The sequence below is a fragment of the Pongo pygmaeus genome, chromosome 18, assembly GCF_028885625.2.
Source record: "Pongo pygmaeus isolate AG05252 chromosome 18, NHGRI_mPonPyg2-v2.0_pri, whole genome shotgun sequence".
NCBI classification, from domain to species: domain Eukaryota; kingdom Metazoa; phylum Chordata; class Mammalia; order Primates; family Hominidae; genus Pongo; species Pongo pygmaeus.
Genome location: NC_072391.2, coordinates 26,189,435 through 26,208,986, shown reverse-complemented (window position 1 = coordinate 26,208,986; position 19,552 = coordinate 26,189,435). Strand labels below are relative to the sequence as shown.

The 19,552-nt window shown below is 47.9% G+C and overlaps 2 protein-coding genes across 5 annotated transcripts in view; one reads left to right on the top strand and one right to left on the bottom strand.

Annotated features, from left to right (window-relative positions):
* Nucleotides 1–1,317: 1,317 nt before the first annotated feature.
* On the bottom strand, nt 1,318–18,101 carry UBFD1 (ubiquitin family domain containing 1). Of its 2 annotated transcripts, XR_010124343.1 has the most exons (8): nt 17,951–18,086; nt 17,421–17,750; nt 16,029–16,237; nt 13,432–13,497; nt 12,966–13,071; nt 11,577–11,647; nt 8,618–8,700; nt 5,164–5,230 (listed from the first exon to the last, which is right to left on the bottom strand). XR_010124343.1 is itself a non-coding variant. In XM_054452580.2 (7 exons), the coding sequence occupies exons 1-7, from the start codon at nt 17,973–17,975 to the stop codon at nt 5,120–5,122; spliced, it is 930 nt and encodes a 309-aa protein (XP_054308555.1). In that variant the 5' UTR covers nt 17,976–18,101; the 3' UTR covers nt 1,318–5,119. The 2 variants fall into 2 exon arrangements, 1 of the variants encoding a protein (XP_054308555.1); XM_054452580.2 differs by lacking the exon at nt 11,577–11,647 and having other exon boundaries at nt 1,318–5,230; nt 17,951–18,101.
* Nucleotides 18,102–18,245: 144 nt separating this feature from the next.
* EARS2 (glutamyl-tRNA synthetase 2, mitochondrial) overlaps nt 18,246–19,552 on the top strand; it is a 34,600-nt gene continuing 33,293 nt past the window's right edge. For 2 of the 3 annotated variants that reach the window (XM_054452577.2, XM_054452575.2), the window contains exon 1: nt 18,246–18,512. In XM_054452577.2, coding sequence (XP_054308552.2) covers nt 18,374–18,512 — 139 coding nt within the window. In that variant the 5' untranslated portion in view covers nt 18,246–18,373. Of the gene's footprint in view, nt 18,829–19,552 lie in introns of all 3 variants that reach the window. The other variant, XM_063654640.1, reaches the window with a different exon arrangement.

Sequence of the window (19,552 nt, the reverse complement as noted above, 5' to 3'; positions counted from 1 at the left end):
TCCCGGGTTCTAGTGATCCTCCTGCCTCAGCCTCCCTAGTAGCTGGAATTACAGGCATGTGCCACCACGCCTAATTTTGTATTTTTAGTAGACATGGGCTTCCTCCATGTTGGTCAAGCTGGTCTCGAACTCCCGACCTTAGGTATCTGCCCGCCTCAGCCTTCCAAGTGTTGGCATTACAGGCATGAGCCACCACACTCAGCCTAGAAGTACCAGACAGCAGATTCTCTAGGTGGGCATCAGCCAACGTATAGCATGTGACACAATCCCGCTGCTCCCCCTCTCCCATGTAGGAGTCAGATCCCTAAGCATCCAGCAGTATTGTTTCAGGATTATGAGGTACTGTGAAAAAGTGAAGAGCTGACCCCCTCCACCTGCCAGGAAGAAGTGAGACCAGCAGGGACAAACTCCATCACTCTTCATATACCAAGGATTCTGTTTCAGTCCCCTGCCTTTTTTTTTTGGGGGGGGGACAGATCTCGCTCTGCCACCCAGGCTGGAGTGCAGTGGCACAACCTCAGCTCACTGCAGCCTCTGCCTCTGGGGTTCAGGCGATTCTTGTGCCTCAGCCTCCCAAGTAGCTGGGACTACAGGAACCTGACACCACATCTGGCTAATTTTTATATTTTCTAGTAGAGGCAGGGTTCCACCATGTTGGCCAGTCTGGTCTCGAACTCCTGACCTCAGGTGATCCATCCACCTCAGCCTCCCAAAGTGCTAGGATTACAGGCGTGAGCCACCATGCCTGGCCGATATCTGTATTTTTTGTAGAGATGGGGCTCTTGCTATGTTGCCCAGGCTGGTCTCAAACTCCTGGGCTCAAGTGATCCTCCCACCTTGGTGTCCAAAGTGCTGGGATTACCAGTGTGAGCCAGTGAGCCTGGCCCATTTTTTGGTAACAGATTTTCTTCCTCCCGACTCCTGGGTCTTTATAGCTTGTGGCTAAATCTGTTGCTCCAATCTCAGTGTTTTCTAAAACATGTCCTCGAAGGCTAAATGGCCAGGTGGGGTTGCCCAAGGCACTAGTCAGGAGGTGTGAGTACAGGGAGGCAGCTTCTCTTCCTACACGTGGAGGCCAGGGCCCACCAAGGAGCAGACCATGCTGCTTTAACTGGAGTGTGGCTCACTGTCACACCGGTCACTTTCACTATTTTGCAGAGTAAATGTCAACTGTTTCAGCAGAGATACGTTTGAATATACTTAAAGCCAAATAAGACCACAACTGGCAAAGAAATGGCTCCAGGTCCAATTCCAAATGTTGGTTAATCCCCAGTATGGATTAGGCGCATGAAGAAATGGAAGGAAAAAGAGACGCAATTAATTATCAAACTTTAATCGACTGACTAATCTTACAGGATAAACAATAAGACAGCTAGTCAAGGTTACACTTTAAAAAAAAATCCAGCAGCGCAAATCTAATAGACTAAATACGTTCATCTCCTCCCAAACAGGCATTTGATTTAAAAACAGAAACCAGAACAGAGCATACACCACAAGGAAACATGGTACTTACAAATATTGTCAAATAATTCTGCAGAACTCTTTAAGAAAAAAAAAAAGGTTCTTAGAAATTGAGAAAGCAGTAGAACCACCCAGCCTGGCAGGTCAATCTACCAGATGTTCTGCACGTGAGAGGGCTCCCAAACACCTGTAACTTCAGAAAGGCCACCAGGCACTATTACGAAGGAAACACGTGCAGATCCTAACTGGAGATGACTTTATCACAAAGCCTTAAGACAAAGGGACCATCCTCTTCCAAGACAACAGGTGTGAACAGAGGCAAGGAGCGAAAGGAGAGGGCTCCCTCAGCAGATGGGTGGAAAGCAAGCCTGCCCTTGCACGGCCCTTGGCACACTCAGTCTACCCCCTTTCCCTTCTCTGCCCCTGGCAAAGAAAGGCTGGGCAAGTGCAAGAGCCCAGAACGGCTCCTCCAGGCACATGGTTAAAGTAAGAGTAAGAGGAAAACGAGCCCCTTCTGGGTGAAATATGGCAACTTTTCTGAGACATGGCAACGAGGCAGAGTTAATCTCTTTGGCCCTCATCAGGTAAAGCAGCAACTAAGGAGCCTACTCAGGGCCTTATGTGGGCCCCTTCTATGTCCACAAGAAAGTGCATCCTTAGCTCAGTTCAACATTTAAAAAGAGCTAACGCTACTTGCAAAAGGCCCACCATGGATTCAAACACTTAATACCAAAGAGGTCCAGCAACTTGCGAGTCTGTCTGCGTTCTGTGATCTGAAGCAGAGCTGAGAGGCCCGGCTCACAGGGTCACGTTCTTCTGCCAAGGCCCCTCAGGGAGGGAAAGAAAGGCATGATGATGTCTGTGAGCCAGAACCCGCAGGAGGACCACTGATACAGATCCTAGAAGACAAAGAAGCCCTCAGGAGGCTCTGAGAGGTGTCCAATGTGTAAGAGACGGCCACCCCCTCCATCTCTAGCTTCGAGTCAACGCTGTTACAGCCACTCTCCGGAAACCAGCTCTTCCTTTATCCACCTGCACGCCCCCTGCCACAGTGAGGGAAAGATCTGGTCCCTCTGACAGTAAGGAAATTGTATAGAAATTATCCTGAGGAAAAAAAAACCACTGTGACGCTACCTAAAAGAAAGAGTATTTCAATTTGCTTACACAGAGTTAGTCAGTACACTCCAGACTGTAAAAAATGTATGAAGAGACTGCTCACGGAACTCAATGACTAAACAGTGAATACTACTGTAGCCCAGACACAGATCGAAAACACTTCTCCCAGTGGCTTCTGGTGCTATGTCTGCTCTCTCGAGAGCTTCCAGCAAGGTCTTCCATGCAGACAGGGTGAGGAGCCACAGAGCTCAAGATTGTTGAAGCTGATTTAGTGAGCTCTGTAGAGCAATACTCAAACAGCTCCATACGAAAAGGTGTCATTTACATTATTATTTATATATAGTATCTCAAAGTAAGGAAAAAAGCACCATTTTACTGAAAATAAAAAGGCTCACGCAGGCTTTGGTCCTCCTGAAATGACACCAGCCTGAGTGAGAAGCAGTTGGCCCTTGGGGAGCGGGGAGATGATGGAACGCTCGCTGTCACTGGCAACAAGGGAGGCCAAGTGGCCTGGTGAGCCACAAGAATGGGACAATGAGGGGAGCAGGTGGAGGGGCCTCAGAGAGCAGCCAGGCTAGTCTGGGGATGGAGCCACCTGCTCTGAGAGATCAAAAGCAGGTGTGCGGCACTATCAGGACAAGTCTCTAGGACTGGGGCATTGGCAAACAAAAGGGGCAATGTCTGATCCGAGATGATGTTCTACTTAATGCATCTCATTTCCCCCGAAACCTGTCACCTGCAGACAGAGGCTTGGACAAATAGCTCAGATGCACTCTTTTCCCCAGGAACTGCAGGCCGACAAGGACAGAAAAGCTGCAATGACTGCTCCTTTCTCAAGGGATGAAAAACAGGCTGTTTCTTGGATGCTGCACTTCACAAATGTACTAATTGCCCCCAAAAAAGCAAAGAGTAGATTTTCCTGCCTAGATGCATCACTTGGCATTGACTACGCCATGGAAAGCAAGAGTCTGTCTATGTGGGCTGGATTCCTGAACTACAGCTTAGAAGGGAAGGGCGTAGAATATCATCATTAACTGGCTCACAAGGAATAGTCATCTTGGGCGAACACATGCTAATACGTTTCACAGAATGAGGGGTGACAGCCTAGAATCCAAAATGTGACGTTTGGAACATTTCTCGCCAAACCTTACTATGAGAGCCTGCAACCAGTGAGAGGAGAACTGCAAAGACGGCAGCAGAGAAACAGCAAACAGCACAAAAGAGATAATTTACCAAGAGACTTTCCCTCCTTTCAGAGGCAACCAAGCCAGAAGGAGATGACAGAAGTTCACGTATACAAAGAACAGAAGGACTAAAACCAGAAGAAGGTGAGCTAATCATGAAAGCAATTTATCCCATTTTTGTTGTTCAATAACATTGGCCAATCTGCTAGGGTCAGATGTCTTCTTCAGAAAGGCAGCATCTCTGAACCTGGGATAAAGGACACTTGAACTGAATGCATGAGCAGAAGGACCCAATGGAGAAGCATAATTGAAATCATCCTTGGACTGCTTAAGAATTTCTTGAAAACTTCCAAAGAAAGAAGGTTATCTGGACCTGCAGCTATATGGCTGTATAACTATCTTCTACCTGGCTCCTCCTGGAAGAGGTCTTTGTCTGCTTGGGAGCTGGGGCTGTTGAGCAGCACAGCCCAGGCACAACCATGCCAGGCTGGGCCTCTAGGCCAAGCTCAGTGAGGCGTGCGGACAATCATCCAACCAGCAATGGAACTCCTCGGAGATGGGGGCCCAAAGGGCAAGACATTTAAACAGGAGTCACTGGGAGATACTCTGCTGCTCAACGAACACCACAGCAAGTGTGAGAGCTCCCTGCCCAAGACCGAGCAGCTCTTCCTCTCCCACCGTGCGTTCACAGGCAGCAGCAGCACGGTGGGAGGGAGCCCAGGAAAGGAAGCGTTAATGAGGTACCAAAAGAGGAACTGACATCTTTGGGTTCTTAAAACAAAAACTCAAATCGAGGAAGTGAGAGAATGAAAAAGGGAAAGAATTAAATCTGAATCAATGGACAGAAATATATGGCTTACTAACCACCCCCCATTTTGCATACAATTTTATACAAAAAAGGAAAAAAAAAAAACACCCCAACTCATTGCAATGCAGTCCAAATGTTTGCAACCAAAGATGTATGAAAATATTTCAATTGAAACTGCTTTTTTTTTTTTTAAAAAAAAACAAAGCTTTTGATCATTCCCTTGTCAACATAATTGGCAGATCTACTCTCAAACACACTTAAGAGTATTCCACACAACATGTTCGGAATTCAGATTTATTGATTTCCATCGTATTGACTTTAAAAATGGTATGAAGCTGACTGCAAGAAAGGGAACTGGTAATTTTAAGTTAAAATTAAGCTAATGGGGAAAGTACATCACCTCTGGCTTCAGTCACCACATCACCTCAGATTGAATATAGATTTTTTATGAACAAAGTTCCAGAACTCTGAAATCCAGGGATGCTGCAGGCCTCTCCCAGCAATGTCCTTCACTTTGGGTCAGTCTCCTGGGCCAGAGGTGAAAGTGCTTTCAAAAATACTGCCATTTCCCCAGCACAGTGTCTTTGATTGCATCCACATATTGAGTTGGAACCCAGTACACCCAGTAGTAAGAGGCTTCCGTGGGGCCCAACTGAAACGCCTGGAAGGGAAAAAGGAAAACCAAGCGGTATTTCAGAGGTCGGGAGACCAAGCAAGCAGGACAAACATGGGGGAGGGTTGGGATGTGAGTTAATTAAAAAGGGAAGAAAAACCAAACAAAACTTTGCATGTGGAGAGCATTCTCCTCCTAACCAAAAACAAAAACAGGCAGGGTGAGGGTTAAGCTGAGCCAACCCTAAAGCAGCAATTCTCAAACCTGAGTGGTCATCAAAGCCATCCGGAGGGCTTGTTGGAACACGGATCAGCAGACTCCAACCCTGTGAAGTTTCTAATTTAGGGAGGTCTGGGGTGTGGCCTGAGAAACTAGCAAGCTCCCAGGTGATGCAACACTACTGATCCAGGGACCACAGTTGGAGAAACGCTGCCCTAGAAAACCTGTCACACATGCTCAAGAAAACAGGTATGAATGTTCATTGCAGCACTGTCTGAAACCACAAAAACCTGGGGCAACCTACATATCCATCAGTAAGGGAATGCAGAATTCAAAGTGACAAGGCTTAGTCACACCAATACTGGAGCTCTTTTTAAAGAGGTATCAACTGGGTCCATATGGATCTACAGTTAATACTGACAGATTCTTATGTTGAACCAGAGAAAAGCAAGTTATAGAATACATAATACCATTTACGAAAACTGGAAGCACAAAACAATACTCCATCTTGTTCGTGGATACACGTGTAAATCAAAGAATGGATAGACGGGAAGGACGCACGTGACGCATGATGATGGTAATGGGGGGAGGGGAAGACAGTGGGGCCATCATTGCTGTGAATAAACTTTATTTCTTTTATTTAAAAAAAATTAAAGCAAATTACAAAATATTTATAATTGCCACTTCTCAGTGATGGATATATGGGTTTGTGACAGTTATTCTCTTTCTTTTCTGTATTTTATTTTTATTTTTTCTGAGCTGGAGTCTCGCTCTGTTGCCCAGGCTGGAGTGCAGCGGTGCAATCTCGGCTCACTGCAACCTCCGCCTCCCACTTTCAAGAGATTCTCCTCCCTTAGCCTCCCAAGTAGCTGGGATTACAGGTGCATGGCACCATGCCCAGCTAAATTTTTGTATTTTCAGTAGAGACAGGGTTTCACCATGTTGGCCAGGCTGGTCTTAAACTCCTGACCTCAAGTGACTCACCCACCTCGGCCTCCCAAAGTGCTGGGATTACAGGTGTGAGCCACTGCGCCCAGCCTCTTTTCTGTATTTTAAAAACATTTCTCTAAAAATGAAAAAGCACAGCCACAGTTTTCCAACTGTGAATGATGACATGTTAATTTAGCTAGAGAAATAGCATCTGCCCAAAGAGATAACTAAGTACTTTCATTAGGACAAAGGTAAAGGTGTTTGGAAAAGAGAAGGGGACTACTAGAGCTATCCTCTGCCAGAAATAACTCGAGAGAAATGAACATTTCAATGAAATACTAAGTCATTACCCATCCACACCAATTCCTCCAAAGACGTCCAAAACAGTCCACTCAACTTCCTTGGACTCCCTACCACCACACTGCTTGAAAACTCAGGCTACAAACCCTACAGGGTGTGACTGGCAACACAAACTATTCAAAAAGGAGTGATGGGGCCCAGTTAAAAATATTCAAGTCCAACTGGTTTTTTTTTTGGTTTTTTGTTTGTTTGTTTTTTGAGACGGAGTCTCTGTCACCTAGGCTGGAGTGTAGTGGCGCGATCTCTGCTCACTGCAACCTTCGCCTCCCTGGTTCAAGCAATTCAAGCAATTCTCCTGCCTCAGCCTCCTGAGTAGCTGGGATTACAGGTGCCTGGCTAATCTTTGTAATTTTAGTAGAGACGGGGCTTCACCATGTTGGTCAGGCTGGTCTCCAACTCCTGACCTCATGATCCGCCCACCTCAGCCTCCCAAAGTGCTGGGATTACAGGCGTGAGCCACCAGGCCCGGCCCAACTGTTAAAACAGAAAAAAATAACTGACCAGGCCAAACCAATCTGTCTGCAATCCTTGTAATAAAGACTACAGAGAGAAGGCTGGGCATGGGGGCTCACGCCTGTAACTCCAGCACTTTGGGAGGCTGAGGTGGGCGGATCACCAGGTCAAGAGATTGAGACCATCTTGGCCAACATGGTGAAACCCCATTTCTACTAAAAATACAAAAATTAGCTGGGTGTGGTGGCGCGAGCCTGTAATCCCTGCTACTCAGGAGGCAGAGGCAGGAGAATCGCCTGAACCTGGGAGGCAGAGGTTGCAGTGAGCCCAGATAGCGCCACTGCACTTCAGCCTGGTGACAGAGCGAGATTCTGTCTCAAAAAAAAAAAAAAGACTAGAGAGAGAGTAGGGGTGGAAGGGCTGCCAGGGGCATCATCACTTCCAGAAGACAAAACCCCAGAAGCCCCGCAGCCTAGGGACTGCACTCCCAGCTACGGCCTTGCTACAGCAGCACTGAGCAGGATGCCAACAGGGCTGCCTCCCTTGCCCACCATACTTTAAGTCCCTTTGATTTTTTTCTATAGCAAGAGGATCTTCCAACACATCTCTCTGCCTGGGACTTGTTATCCCAATCTACTGGTCAAACCACTAGTTCCTTCTTTTCCCTGGGATGGGCTGATGTGGCTTCATCACTATGGGATAGACACTGAAAGGCCTGCCTCCTTGGATGAACAATGGCAGGAGGCCCCGCCCTCACATTACAGCTGCTCAGGCCAGGCCCCTGATGGGCAACTGCAGAATCAACTTCATTGTCAATGTGGCTCCTCCAAAGAGCACTGGGAAAATTTTGGAAACTTTGCCTAAGCTGCTCATTTTACCGGATGAATGAATTTTTTGCTTTGTTCTGCAGACCTGCGGAACACCTCCAAACATTCTGTCTTGGGAAAGAGTAGCCTGCTCTCTGCAGAGTGGGTTCTATGCAGAATAGATACTCCACAGAGCCCGTCTTCCCCACGAGGCCCTCAGCCACTGGGCCTGGAAGAGCGGCATCGTTATTACAGAAAAGAGGCTGCCTGGTGCCCTCACCAACACCAAGGCTAAGGGCAAGTTTTGTTTTATAAGCAAGACAAAACTTATAATGAAAATCCATTCCTCCTCTTTAATTTATTTTCCTGGTCTAGAAACAACACATGACAAGAGAGAGGCAAGAGAGACTTCTCTAAAAGAGGTAAGAAAAAACATATCCCCTTTAAACTGATGGAAGGTGTGTGTAGGGGGGTGCAAAATAAACAGAACTAGGAATAGAGGCCATGGATTAAGTTCTAAGTAGATGAAGAAAACATCAGGGTCTTAAAAAAGTGCATCTTCTGGAGACTGAGTTTTCTTCCATTAAACAAGCTCAGTTAAAACTGTTTCCTGCCAGGTGAAGTGGGAGTCTAGTGAGAGAGGCTGGACTCAGCCAGCGCTACTTACCATCATGTGGTAGTCTTCATGTCCTTCGATAGGTTCACTGACCACATTTTTTATGGAGCCCATGGGCAATTTCTCAGTCCGCTCTAAGTTGAGAGGGATTACAGTGATTATTCAAAGGCCCTCCTGTTCTAACTCCTCTGACTCAGTAGTCCCTCATCAGGGCTGGTGGCTGCGGGGTCTACAGTAAACTCAAGTGACTGGCGCCACGCCCTCTGGGGACAACACGACAGGGTCTTCTGACCAGTGCACATAGGGCTTTGTGTGGGAGCTGGGAACTCCGTAGGAGCAAGTGGGAAACTGGGTTTGGCAACGGTATAGTAAAGGTCTCTGAGGGCAGAAATGTATCTTCCCTGGGATTATTTTTTAAAAGTCTGATGGTTAATAAATATCCAAGAAAGGCCAGGCGCGGTGGCTCAAGCCTGTAATCCTAACACCTTGGGAGTCAGGATTTGGCCAAGGTGGGTGGATCACCTGAGATCAGGAGTTCGAGACCAGCCTGGCCAGCATGGTGAAACCCCGTCTCTACTAAAAATACAAAAAATTAGCTAGGCGTGGTGGTGGGCACCTATAATCCCAGCTACTCAGGAGGCTGAGGCATGAGAATCGCTTGAACCCGGGGGGCAGAAGTTGCAGTGAGCCGAGATTGTGCCACTTTACTTCAGCCTGGGCCAAAGAGCGAAACTCCATCTCAACAAAAAAATAATAAATATAAAATAAATAAATACCCAAGAAATTCCTTTGTAACCTTATGCAAGCCCAGCACTGGCTAAGGTCTTGGGCAGTAGGGAGGGTCAAGAGGCCTACGAACAAAGAGACAACACGTTCCCCTGTGGCTCTCACAAGGGAAGGGGAGTGCCTGGGTTTCAGGGCCAGATTCTATATCACGACCCTGCTCCCTTCCCCCGCCTCCCTCCTCGAGTCCTCTGCACTCTATATTCACACACTTTTATGAAGTTTCCTTAAAACATTTATAACCTTTTGTGATTAACACTTGAGATACCACTGATCACATGGGGTCAGAAGACATTGAGGCGAGTTTAAGGAGGATGGCAGGTAAGAGAAGAGGCCAGCAAGGGATGCCTGGAGTGAGATGAGACTGCCGGGAGTGAGCCAAGTGAAGCGGGACTGGGTGAGGTCAGGGGAGGCGAGGTGCACCTGCACAATGGGACATGGCCACCCTGGAGCAGCAGACACCTCAGGGACGGGGGTGCAGGGGGAGGGGGGCAGGGAGGCTCAGCAAACAGCTAAACCAAGTGGAAAAAAACTTGCAGCCTTTGCAGAAAGAAAAATCTGGAAAGGTAGAGTCTAAAAATAGATAAGTTGGCCAAACAGACTAGGAATTTAGAGACCAGGGTTCTGGTCTAGCTGGGGACTTAAGACATTTTACTTCAGTTCTGTGGGCCTCAGTCTCTGAAAAATGGGGGCTGGGGAGAAGGGACCTGAAGATGTTTATTTAGGTTTGGACTTCTAGTGGCTCTACAACAGTGGGCCCTAAAGCAGGACCTGGGCAGCAGTTGTCTTTAAGATGGAAACTTTTAAAACACTTTTCATCCTGAAATGTCTGGAGATTTCACAAAAATACACAACAGATTTCTGGCTTCTCTTGAAAACTCCAAATATTGGGCAATTCTGGACCCACACTCCTGATCACTACATCAGACCTTCAGCCAGATTCAACTTTCCTACGAGCAGCGTACATGCTCTCCTCCAGTGGCTTCCGGTTTCCTGCCTGGAGCTTGTTCTCATTCTTTTGAGGCTGTTAGTACTGCCTCCTCCTACACAAGCTAGCAGAGTTTAGTCAAGAGTAGCAGCCCTTAAGGGTCACTTACTCAGCAAAGCGCCCCACGGAGAGGCCAACTCGCTGCTGGGATGGTCATTCCATAGCCGCTACTTCTTGCCAGCAGAAAGACGAAGCCAGTGGCTAGTAGCCAACTCCCAGAACAAGCTGTCCTCTTATGAGTGCTTATGACACTTAGGTAACGGGACTGGGCAAGTGGCAAGAGTGCCTGCCCCTTGGACTCCAGAGGTATAGTGCTATGGGTGGGAATGAAAATCTTAACCTTGTTCATCCCTAGAAAACATGAGTAGTCCATGGCCATGCTCCTCAACAAGACTGGTGGGTAAGGTGGCTTTCAAGGGCTCAGAAGCCCCAACATATTGAGCTTCTTCTAGAGCTCTGCCTTTAGGCCAAAGCAGGAAAGTGGCTGCTCCTACTAGCAAAAAGAAAACCTCCAATACAGGGTCAGGAAGTTCTTGTTCTATCAGTTCCTGCAGTTATGATGTGTTCCCTATACAACTTCCTGACACAGAAATATTCCCCAAGGAACCAACGAGCACTTACAGACTTAGTTCCCATCCAGACTTCTCTGCCTGCACCTATCCTCACAGCAGGGTCTTTCCAGGTCAGCCTTAGCAACTGCCTTCAATGAGGCTGCCCACAAGCAAAAGTAGAGGTCCAGCAAGAGACAGGAAGTCTATGCATTTCAGCAAGTGAATGTGATGAGACAGAACTAAGCAAAATCACCTGCAAAGTTGACACAGGCTAGGCAGCTTACTACTGATAACGGGAAGATGGACAGGCTCTGCAGAAGAGAATGATCTAGCAGAGGGTTCAAAGGCCCTTGCAAAAACTGGGGGGAACCCTCAGATATTCTGTAAAACTTGCTTTGACCATGCAGTTAGAGTTGAATGTGAAATGAAGAAAATAGCAAGTTATCATAAAACTGATAGAAAACTCAAGCATTTTCGGCATTTCAATTTTTGTTCAACAATCAGTATAGGGTTGAACACTGATTTTTGTGTTTTAGATGATTAAAAACTCTCTCTCCCCACCACCCCTGCCCCGATTATTCTCCATAAAACTTGGTCCCATTTTAAGTGGAGTCTCACTAAATGCTCTGTCCCTGAAACCAGTGAACGTCAGATGATGGGACCCCCTATACTTCTCTTTAGCATTTACCTCGAACACTGAATACCTACAGTGCTGGCCAGAAACAGGTGATTTAGGCATGTTCGGTTCCCTCCAGGAATCTAACAGGGGGACAGACAAGTCAGAGAGTAATGAGTGCTCTGGGGATATAAACGAAGCGCTCTATGAACAGAAGCGGCAGCAAGTCATTTGGAGGGTGGGGGGAGAATCAAGGAAGGCTTCATTCGGAGAGGACATTTAAGTAGGGCCTTGGAAGATTTTATTAATAACAAGGAATGGGAAGAAGGCATTCCAGGTAAGGGCACAGCATGAGCAAAGACAAGGAGCTGTGCAAAGCACACTGGGAGTTTCACAGAGAGATGCGGCTGAAATACACAGGGGACCACAGGGCAAACGGGCCAGAAGCTGGAACCAAAATTTAAACTAAGGCCCAGTGTTGAGAACACTGAACGCTATGGTTAGGCATTTGAATGTGTCCTTAAACAGCCAAAGGTCCTTGAGCACGGGTACCCAGGATAAAAAGCAGTAGGTAAGATGGACAGGACAGAAGAAAACACAGATGGGGCAGTGAAACAGGGTAACTTGCTTTGAACAGACCAAGTTTAAAGATGCTTGGGAACTTTAACTGGCACAACAGTGTGGCAAAGAAAGGAACAGACAGTTCTGCAGTATAACTGACAAGACTTTGTAACCATCTGGGGGAAGGGAGAGGGAGGACAGTCAGAGACACTTCCCAGCAAACAGCAAGGCTGATCCAGACACCGTGCACAGGCCGGGGTGGGGCAGGCAGAGGGCAACCAGGCGGGGAGGGAGAGGCAGATTCCTCGGCAGCGGTTAGGAAAACTTCACCTACTACAGGGTCAAACTCTGACCTACAGGGGCCAGGCAGGTGACAAATGAACAAAGCTGGCTACTTCTAAGATAAATGGGACCATGAGGACTGTAGTATGGCCCACTGGAAACCACCACTCGGCTCTAGTGGATCGACGCCATGTGAGAATGCAGGCCCCAAAGGGCCAGATCATTTGAGTTTTCAAGAGAAGCCAAAAAAAAAAAAAAAAAAAAAAATCAGATTAAGTGAAATCTCCCAATTTTTACAGATTGTGTGTCATCCCACAAAACATTTTTCTGCGGACCAGATTTGGCCCTTGGGCCACGTGTTTGGGACCTCCGAATCTGTGTGCAACTGAAGAGCCAACGTTTGGTGGATCAGCCCTGAGATCAGACTGAAAACAACGAGGGAAAAGGGTCCAAACAAAAGGCAAGCGTCTAAAAGCAAATTTAAAAGCCAGAAGCAAGCAAAGCACAGTGGAGAGAGAGAGGTTTCAGAAGGAGGGGCAGAATCGCACTCTAAAATGGGAGTGCTGCTGGGTGCCAGAGGCAGGCAGTGGGCCAGCAAGGAGGCGAGGAAGAACATACCTTTAGTGCCAATCCACAGCTGGTCTTGTTCTAGTTTAAAGGTGAGTCTCACTTTTCCTCCAGATTTATTGTACATGCCAGACAGCGGTACCGTTGGCAGGCGCTCCTGAAGGCACAAGAGCATGGTAAGAGATGGAGGGATGGTCTGAAAAAAAGAGAAGGGGGCCAGGCGCGGTGGCTCACGCCTGTAATCCCAGCACACTGGGAGGCCAAAGCGGGCGGATCACCTGAGGTCAGGAGTTGGACACTAGCCTGGGCAACATGGTAAAACCCCGTCTCTACTAAAAATACAAAAATTAGCCAGGTGTGGTGGTGCACCCCAGCCTGGGCGACAGAGCAAGACTCCATCTCAAAAAAAAAAAAAAAAAAAAAAGGGAAAAAAGAGAAAGGACAGGATTGCAGGAACCTCAAGTCAGACGGCGGGGCTATCTCATTTTCAGAATGCTCACAAAGAAATCCGCCTTACCTGGGCACCCTTAACAGATGGCATCACATCTTCAGGTTTTCCTTTATCCAACACTTTCCTGTGTTGCTATAAGTCAGAAGAGAGAATGAAATGAAACAGCTGACTACATTTAGTCGTGTTACTATTCCCTTGAAAGAGAGGATGAAGAAAGCCTTAGTGTTTTGGCTCAAAAGCTTTTTAATGACGACAGACTATGGATCCTTTGAAACTATAGCACAGTGCTGTCCAGCAGAACTTTCTGGGAGGGCGAATATGTTTGTACGTGTGCTAGCCACTACCTACTGCTGTGACTATTACACACTTGAAATGCAGCTACTATGATTGAGAAACCGAATTCTTAATTTCATTTTAACCAGCCACATGTAGCTAGCTACCATATTAGATATCAAAGTTCTACAGCAAACGGGATTTCCAGATTGCCCTTCTCCCCTCAAAAAAAAAAAAAAAAAAAATCACCACTGAAATGATTAAACCATCAAACTAAAGAGGGCGACAAAGGGTGTTGCTCTCCTAGCAGACAAAAAATGGCAGCCACCTTTTTCAACTTAAACTCGCAGAGAACACTACAAGATGCTGGTAATCCGTCTAACTGCCTAGAAGGAGCAGTTCTTCAACAATTGGAGACCCAGCCCATCGCCGAAGTTTTCCCCACTGCCCTACCCTTAACTCCAGCTAAACAGGAACCTGGAACAGCCACCTTTCAGAAAGAAATGCTTATTACTCTATAACCTGACATTAAGAAGCCTCTAAACTCCACCCCTACTGCCTGCCCCAAGAACTCTAAGCAGCTCTTTAAGGATTCTAAGTTCAGGGCCCCTTAAACAGCTCTCCTGCCTGGCCCAAATGCCTGAGTTTTCTTTCTTCTCCATCTGTGGCCTTATAGGCATAGCCACTGCTTGGTAAAGTGGAACTAGGAGACAATGAATGGATAGAAGGTAACTATTTAATCAAATGTAAGCACTAGGCAGCCACACACCAGCCCAAATCCTCACTGGCATGGTGGAATCCCTCTGGGAGGAATAAACTCAGCACTGCCAGACTGCTAGCAAAAAGTCACTCCAGACATCAGCCCCAGACCCCTTAATAAGTTGATAAAAAGGCAAGGGACTATATCCCTCTCATTAGGTCACATGATGCTTCATAATTGGCCTCAACGAAACACAGCAGCATGGGCTGGAAGTACAATTCGAGTCACACCTTTCAAGTATCTTTTGAACAAGATTTCCTGTACTGTGGAGAACAGTTCTAGGCCTGTTAAGCTACCATTAGTAATTAAAAACCTGTATTTAAGAGGCATGTTATGCTCCAAGGGTGTGACCGGTGCGACCACTCCTATCTGACGTGCTCACATTTCACTATTTCATACATGTGGCAAAGGAAACAGGAATATGAGAAGAAACTCAATCGGTTTCAAGACACTGTGACCCCATATGTGGGGGTGAAGTCTCCACATCAACACCTTTTAGATAATTAATATAGGTTTACAACCCCTTATCTGAAACCCTAGAGTTCTGAACTTTCAGGGTTTTGGAAGTTTTATAAAGATGATATTGCTTTCAAATACATAACAATCTTCTCTGTGGGGTCTGGGGCAGTACCTTGTCACCAAACAGGAAAATTCACACTAATTCTGGTCAGGTTTTGCTGTTAAATTTATAAAAACACTTTTCGTTTATATACTCCTTTGCGGTTTTGGAAACACACATGGGGGCTTAGGGATCTGTAACACAAACTGTGTCCTTTTCTTACTGTTGGTCATATATCTTAGTGTCTATGGTCACTAAATGATGTTGATTGAAATTGATCTACTCTACTTCAGACACAGTTGAGAATACCTGTTTTCCTTGGAACACTAGGAAGAATGATCAGGAGGCTACAGAGCAATCAGTAGAATTTGCCAGGTAAAAAGACAACAAGTGATGATTCTTACAACCTGTTCCTTCCATAGTAAAATAATCTCACTTTTCCTCATTACATAAAAGAATGTTAATGGCTATGATGAGCACAAGACAAGGCAGGATCTCTTGCAGCCAAAAGAACAGAGAACGTAAAAAATCAAGCTCCTATTTCACAGATCAAGACAAAAAAATAAATAAACAAATCCATCAGTGTAGTTGTCTTCCTACTCAGCTTCATTCAGCTTCCTGAAACGGTCAGTTTTAGAGGAACCTCTGAGAGTTGTTGATTTCCATGCCTAGCCAGGCTTGTTGACTTGGGGAAAGCCACAAACCAAAAAGCCAAATGTAAGCACTTGTACAAAATGAGGGCTTACTTCTAGTACTGGTAGTTTTCTCTGGCACTAAATAGGAAAGAGAAACCCACGTCTGATTCCTTTCAACAGATGGTCTAAAGCCTCCCTTTACCAAGGTCTTATCCTAAAGTAGGTAGACTTGAGACACACTGACCCGCCAGATGAGACAAAGTTGCAAATCTCAGGTAGTTGTCACCTCCACTCTGCGGCACCCAACTGCTGCCATATATTTCCATCATGGGCCCTGTCCAAAAAGGAGCTTATTCTAGGGAGAATATAACCAGCCAAGGCTCAAGAGGACAAAGCCTCAAATTTCTCAGAACCAAGAAGCACAAGATGGACTCACTTTCTGCCTGCAGAGAGGCTCCTTCTTGTTCTCTTCCGCCTTTGCATCCTGCTGCGCAGCATCTTTGGGTGTGTTTACTGCTAAAACATCATTGATGGTGGAGCCAACCACCATGATCTTGGCCCCACTGGTCACTTTTATTTCTCTCAATGTTTTATCCTCGGGGACGAGTCCCTTATACATGACTTTCTGCATGGCAGGCGGGAGACCTTGGGAAAAGGTAGAAGGTGGACAGTGAAAAGAAAGAAGGAAAGAAAAATGTATGGATACTACACAGCTCTTTGGTAACAGACCAAAAAGTGAGTACTGACTCCATCACCTATCAGCTTTGTGAACTTGGGAGATTTACAATCTCTGGACCTCAGTTTCTAGAACTGTAGAAGATTTATTGGAGTAAGTCCTTCTGTACAGACTTGTTTCAAGGATTAAGAGACCAATGCGGGGCATTTAGTACGGTGCCTAGCATTCAATAATTGTTCAATAAGTATTAGCTCTCATTCTTTCCAACTTGTTCCTCAGTCATCTAAATCATTCAAACATTAAGTGAGAATCCACAGGCATCAGAGCTACAGAAGCCAAAAGGGACAAAACTCCTGTTCTTAATAGAGTTTACAAGGCTACATGTAGAAAGCTTTAAAAAAAAAAAAAGTTCAAGGCCAGGAGTGATGGCTTATGCCTGTAATCTCAGCACTTCGGGAGGCCGAGGCGGGTGGATAAAATAAAAAAAACTAGCCCGGCAGGGTGGCGGGCACCTGTAATCCCAAGCTACTCAGGAGGCTGAGGCAGGAGAATCGCTTGAACCTGGGAGGCAGAGGTTGCAGTGAGCCAAGATGGTGCCAGTACACTCCAGCTTGGGCAACAGAGCAAGACTCCGTCTCAAAAAAAAAAAAGGAAAAAGAAAAGAAATTTCAGATGGCAAAGAGCTATAAACAAGGTAAAATTAAAAAACAGAATCAACTGTGAAGAACCAGCATCAAAGTCAATAGCAGTGTTTCCTAAACTTCACCTAGAAGAATTACCTAAGATATTTGCTAAAAATAAATTCCTGGCTACATCCCAGACCCACTGAATCAGAATCTCCTGGGAAAGGGCCCGGAAGCCGTAAAACAAGTGCCTTAGGTGATTTTTAAATTAGAGATGTCAGAGCAACATTAATGAGAAACTGGGGCCTAAACGTCAGACTTCGGCTTTAATCCCAGCTCTGCAACTTACTAGCTCTATAAACTTGAGTCTCTTTCCCCAGCTGAGTAATGGGCATCCAAATATCCTTCAGAAGATTGCTGTGAGGATGGGGCGACCTGATGCAAGGAAAGCCACCAGGTGCCTAGTAAGGTGCAAGGGCCATCAGGAGGCGGGGTGGGGAAGACTGGCTGTCAGCGCCACAGGAATTACCTGTAATCGAGTGGATCTTCTGTTTAAGCTCGGAGCCTGTGCTGTCCAAGGGGAACTTCACGTCATGCTTGGTCTTGTTCCAGATGATCTTCAAGTCCACCAGCTCCCTGCCCGCGCCGCCGCCCGCGTCTTCGCCGTTGCTGACCGAGGCCTGGGCTGCGGGGTCCCCAGGGGGCTGGGCCGGGGCCGGCTGCAGGCTGCCTCGTGCGGTGCCAGAGTCCTCGGCCGCCGCCCCCGCCGCGGCTTCAGCCTCCAGGCAGTTGAGGGGCCGCGCGGGAGCCTCAGTCGCCACGGTCTCGGCCTCCGTGTCCATGCCAGGTTCCTCCATGCCTGCAAGGGGGTTAGGGGGTGGGCGCTCGCCGCGGGCTGGGCTTGGGAACGGACGCTGTCCGGGCGCCGCCGGACCTCCGTTCCCGAGCCGCGGTTCTCCCTCCCGGGCCGGGCCGCATCCCCCAGAGGAGGGCCCGCAACCTCAGCCCGGGCCCTGCACCCGCCACCCCCGCCACCCCCGCCACCAGCACCGCACTCACCATCCGGGGCCCCGGCCGCCGCCATGATGATTGTGTACTACACCCACCGCTCACGCAGAGGCCGCTGGGAAGAGGCGAGCTGGCTGAGATTGGCCCCCGCAGCAGCCCCTAATCTCTCACAGCCCGGCCGGAAACAGGTGGAGGTTTCTATGGAGACCCGCCTACTCCGCTCCCAGGTCCGGCCCCTGCCACGCTTTCGCTTTCCCAAGCTGAAGGGGGCGGGTCCGGGAAATAGCCCTTTCTCTGGGCTCTGCCCCCTGGTGGCAAGTGCGGCCGCAGCCGTCCAGGGGGGCGTGGGCTTTCGCGCTAGGAGGCCTGTGACTTTAAGGGGCAGGGCTGCGCTGGCTGTGGCGGAGGCCGATTGGCTGGAAGCAGTCCCCGGAAGTGACGCAGGAGAAGCCCACGTGTGCTATTCCATCCCACATGGCGGCGCTCCTGAGGAGGCTGCTGCGGCGCGAGAGGCCTTCGGCGGCCTCTGGCCGCCCCGTAGGACGGCGCGAGGCCAGCTTGGGCACTGATCCCGGGGTTGCGGTGCGAGTGCGGTTCGCTCCCAGCCCCACAGGTAACCTTGGCGGACGTGACGCTACAGGCCGAGGCCCTCTGTCCCGTCTCCGCCCCCCGAATGTTCCCGAATGAATCCTTTCCGGTGGTGTCAGAGTGGGCGGGCGGAGGAGGGTTAAGGCAGCGCGAGCCCATTTTACAGAGGCGGAAACTGAGGTGCAGGAGCGGAAATAATTCAAATTGCCAGGAGTTTCTTTGTGTTTTTTGTGCCATCCCATCTCTTTCGATCTTTTTTTCGTGCATTCCATACATGTGTATTGATGACAAGCTGTGTGACAGGTGTTGTAGACGCTGGGATACAGTGATCATTGAGAAAGGTAGGGGCCTTGCTCTGTGGAAGTCTGCATTCTAGTGGCTGCCGCAGACACTTATAAAAATAAATGTAATTTTAGAGTCACATGTGCCATGCGGGAAGTGAAACAGGATAGGAGACTGGGGGTTAAGAAGGACGCTCCAGAAGGCTTTACTGAGCAGGTAACATTTGAGCTGAGATCCAAATGACAAGAAGGAGCACGCTATGTGAAGCCTATAGAAGGAACCTTCTGGAGGCCAGGCGTGGTGGCTCAAGCTTGTAATCCCAGCACTTTGGGAGGCCGAGGTGGGTGGATCACTTGAGAGCCGTCTGACCAACATGGTGAAGCCCCGTCTCCACTAAAAATACAAAATTATCCGGGCATGGTGGCGCATGCCTGTGATCCCAGCTACTTGGGAGGCTGAGGCAGGAGAATTGCTTGAACCCGGGAGGTGGAGATTGCAGTGAGCCAAGATCGCGCCATTGCACTCCAGCCTGGGCAACAAGAGCGAAACTCTGTCTCAAAAACAAAAAAGGAACCTTCTGGGTAGAGGAAATCGCAGGTACCAAGGCACTGTGCTAGTGCTGTTGGGAGCTTAGCAAGCTAGAGGGTGACAGAGGCCCATTGTATAGCCTGTTGGAGATCTTGTCAGGGCTTTCTGGTTCCCACCAGTAAGGCTACCTTCTACCTTCTCTACACGGAGTATGCCTCTCATCCCAAATCCCAGGATGAACATACAAGGATCTTT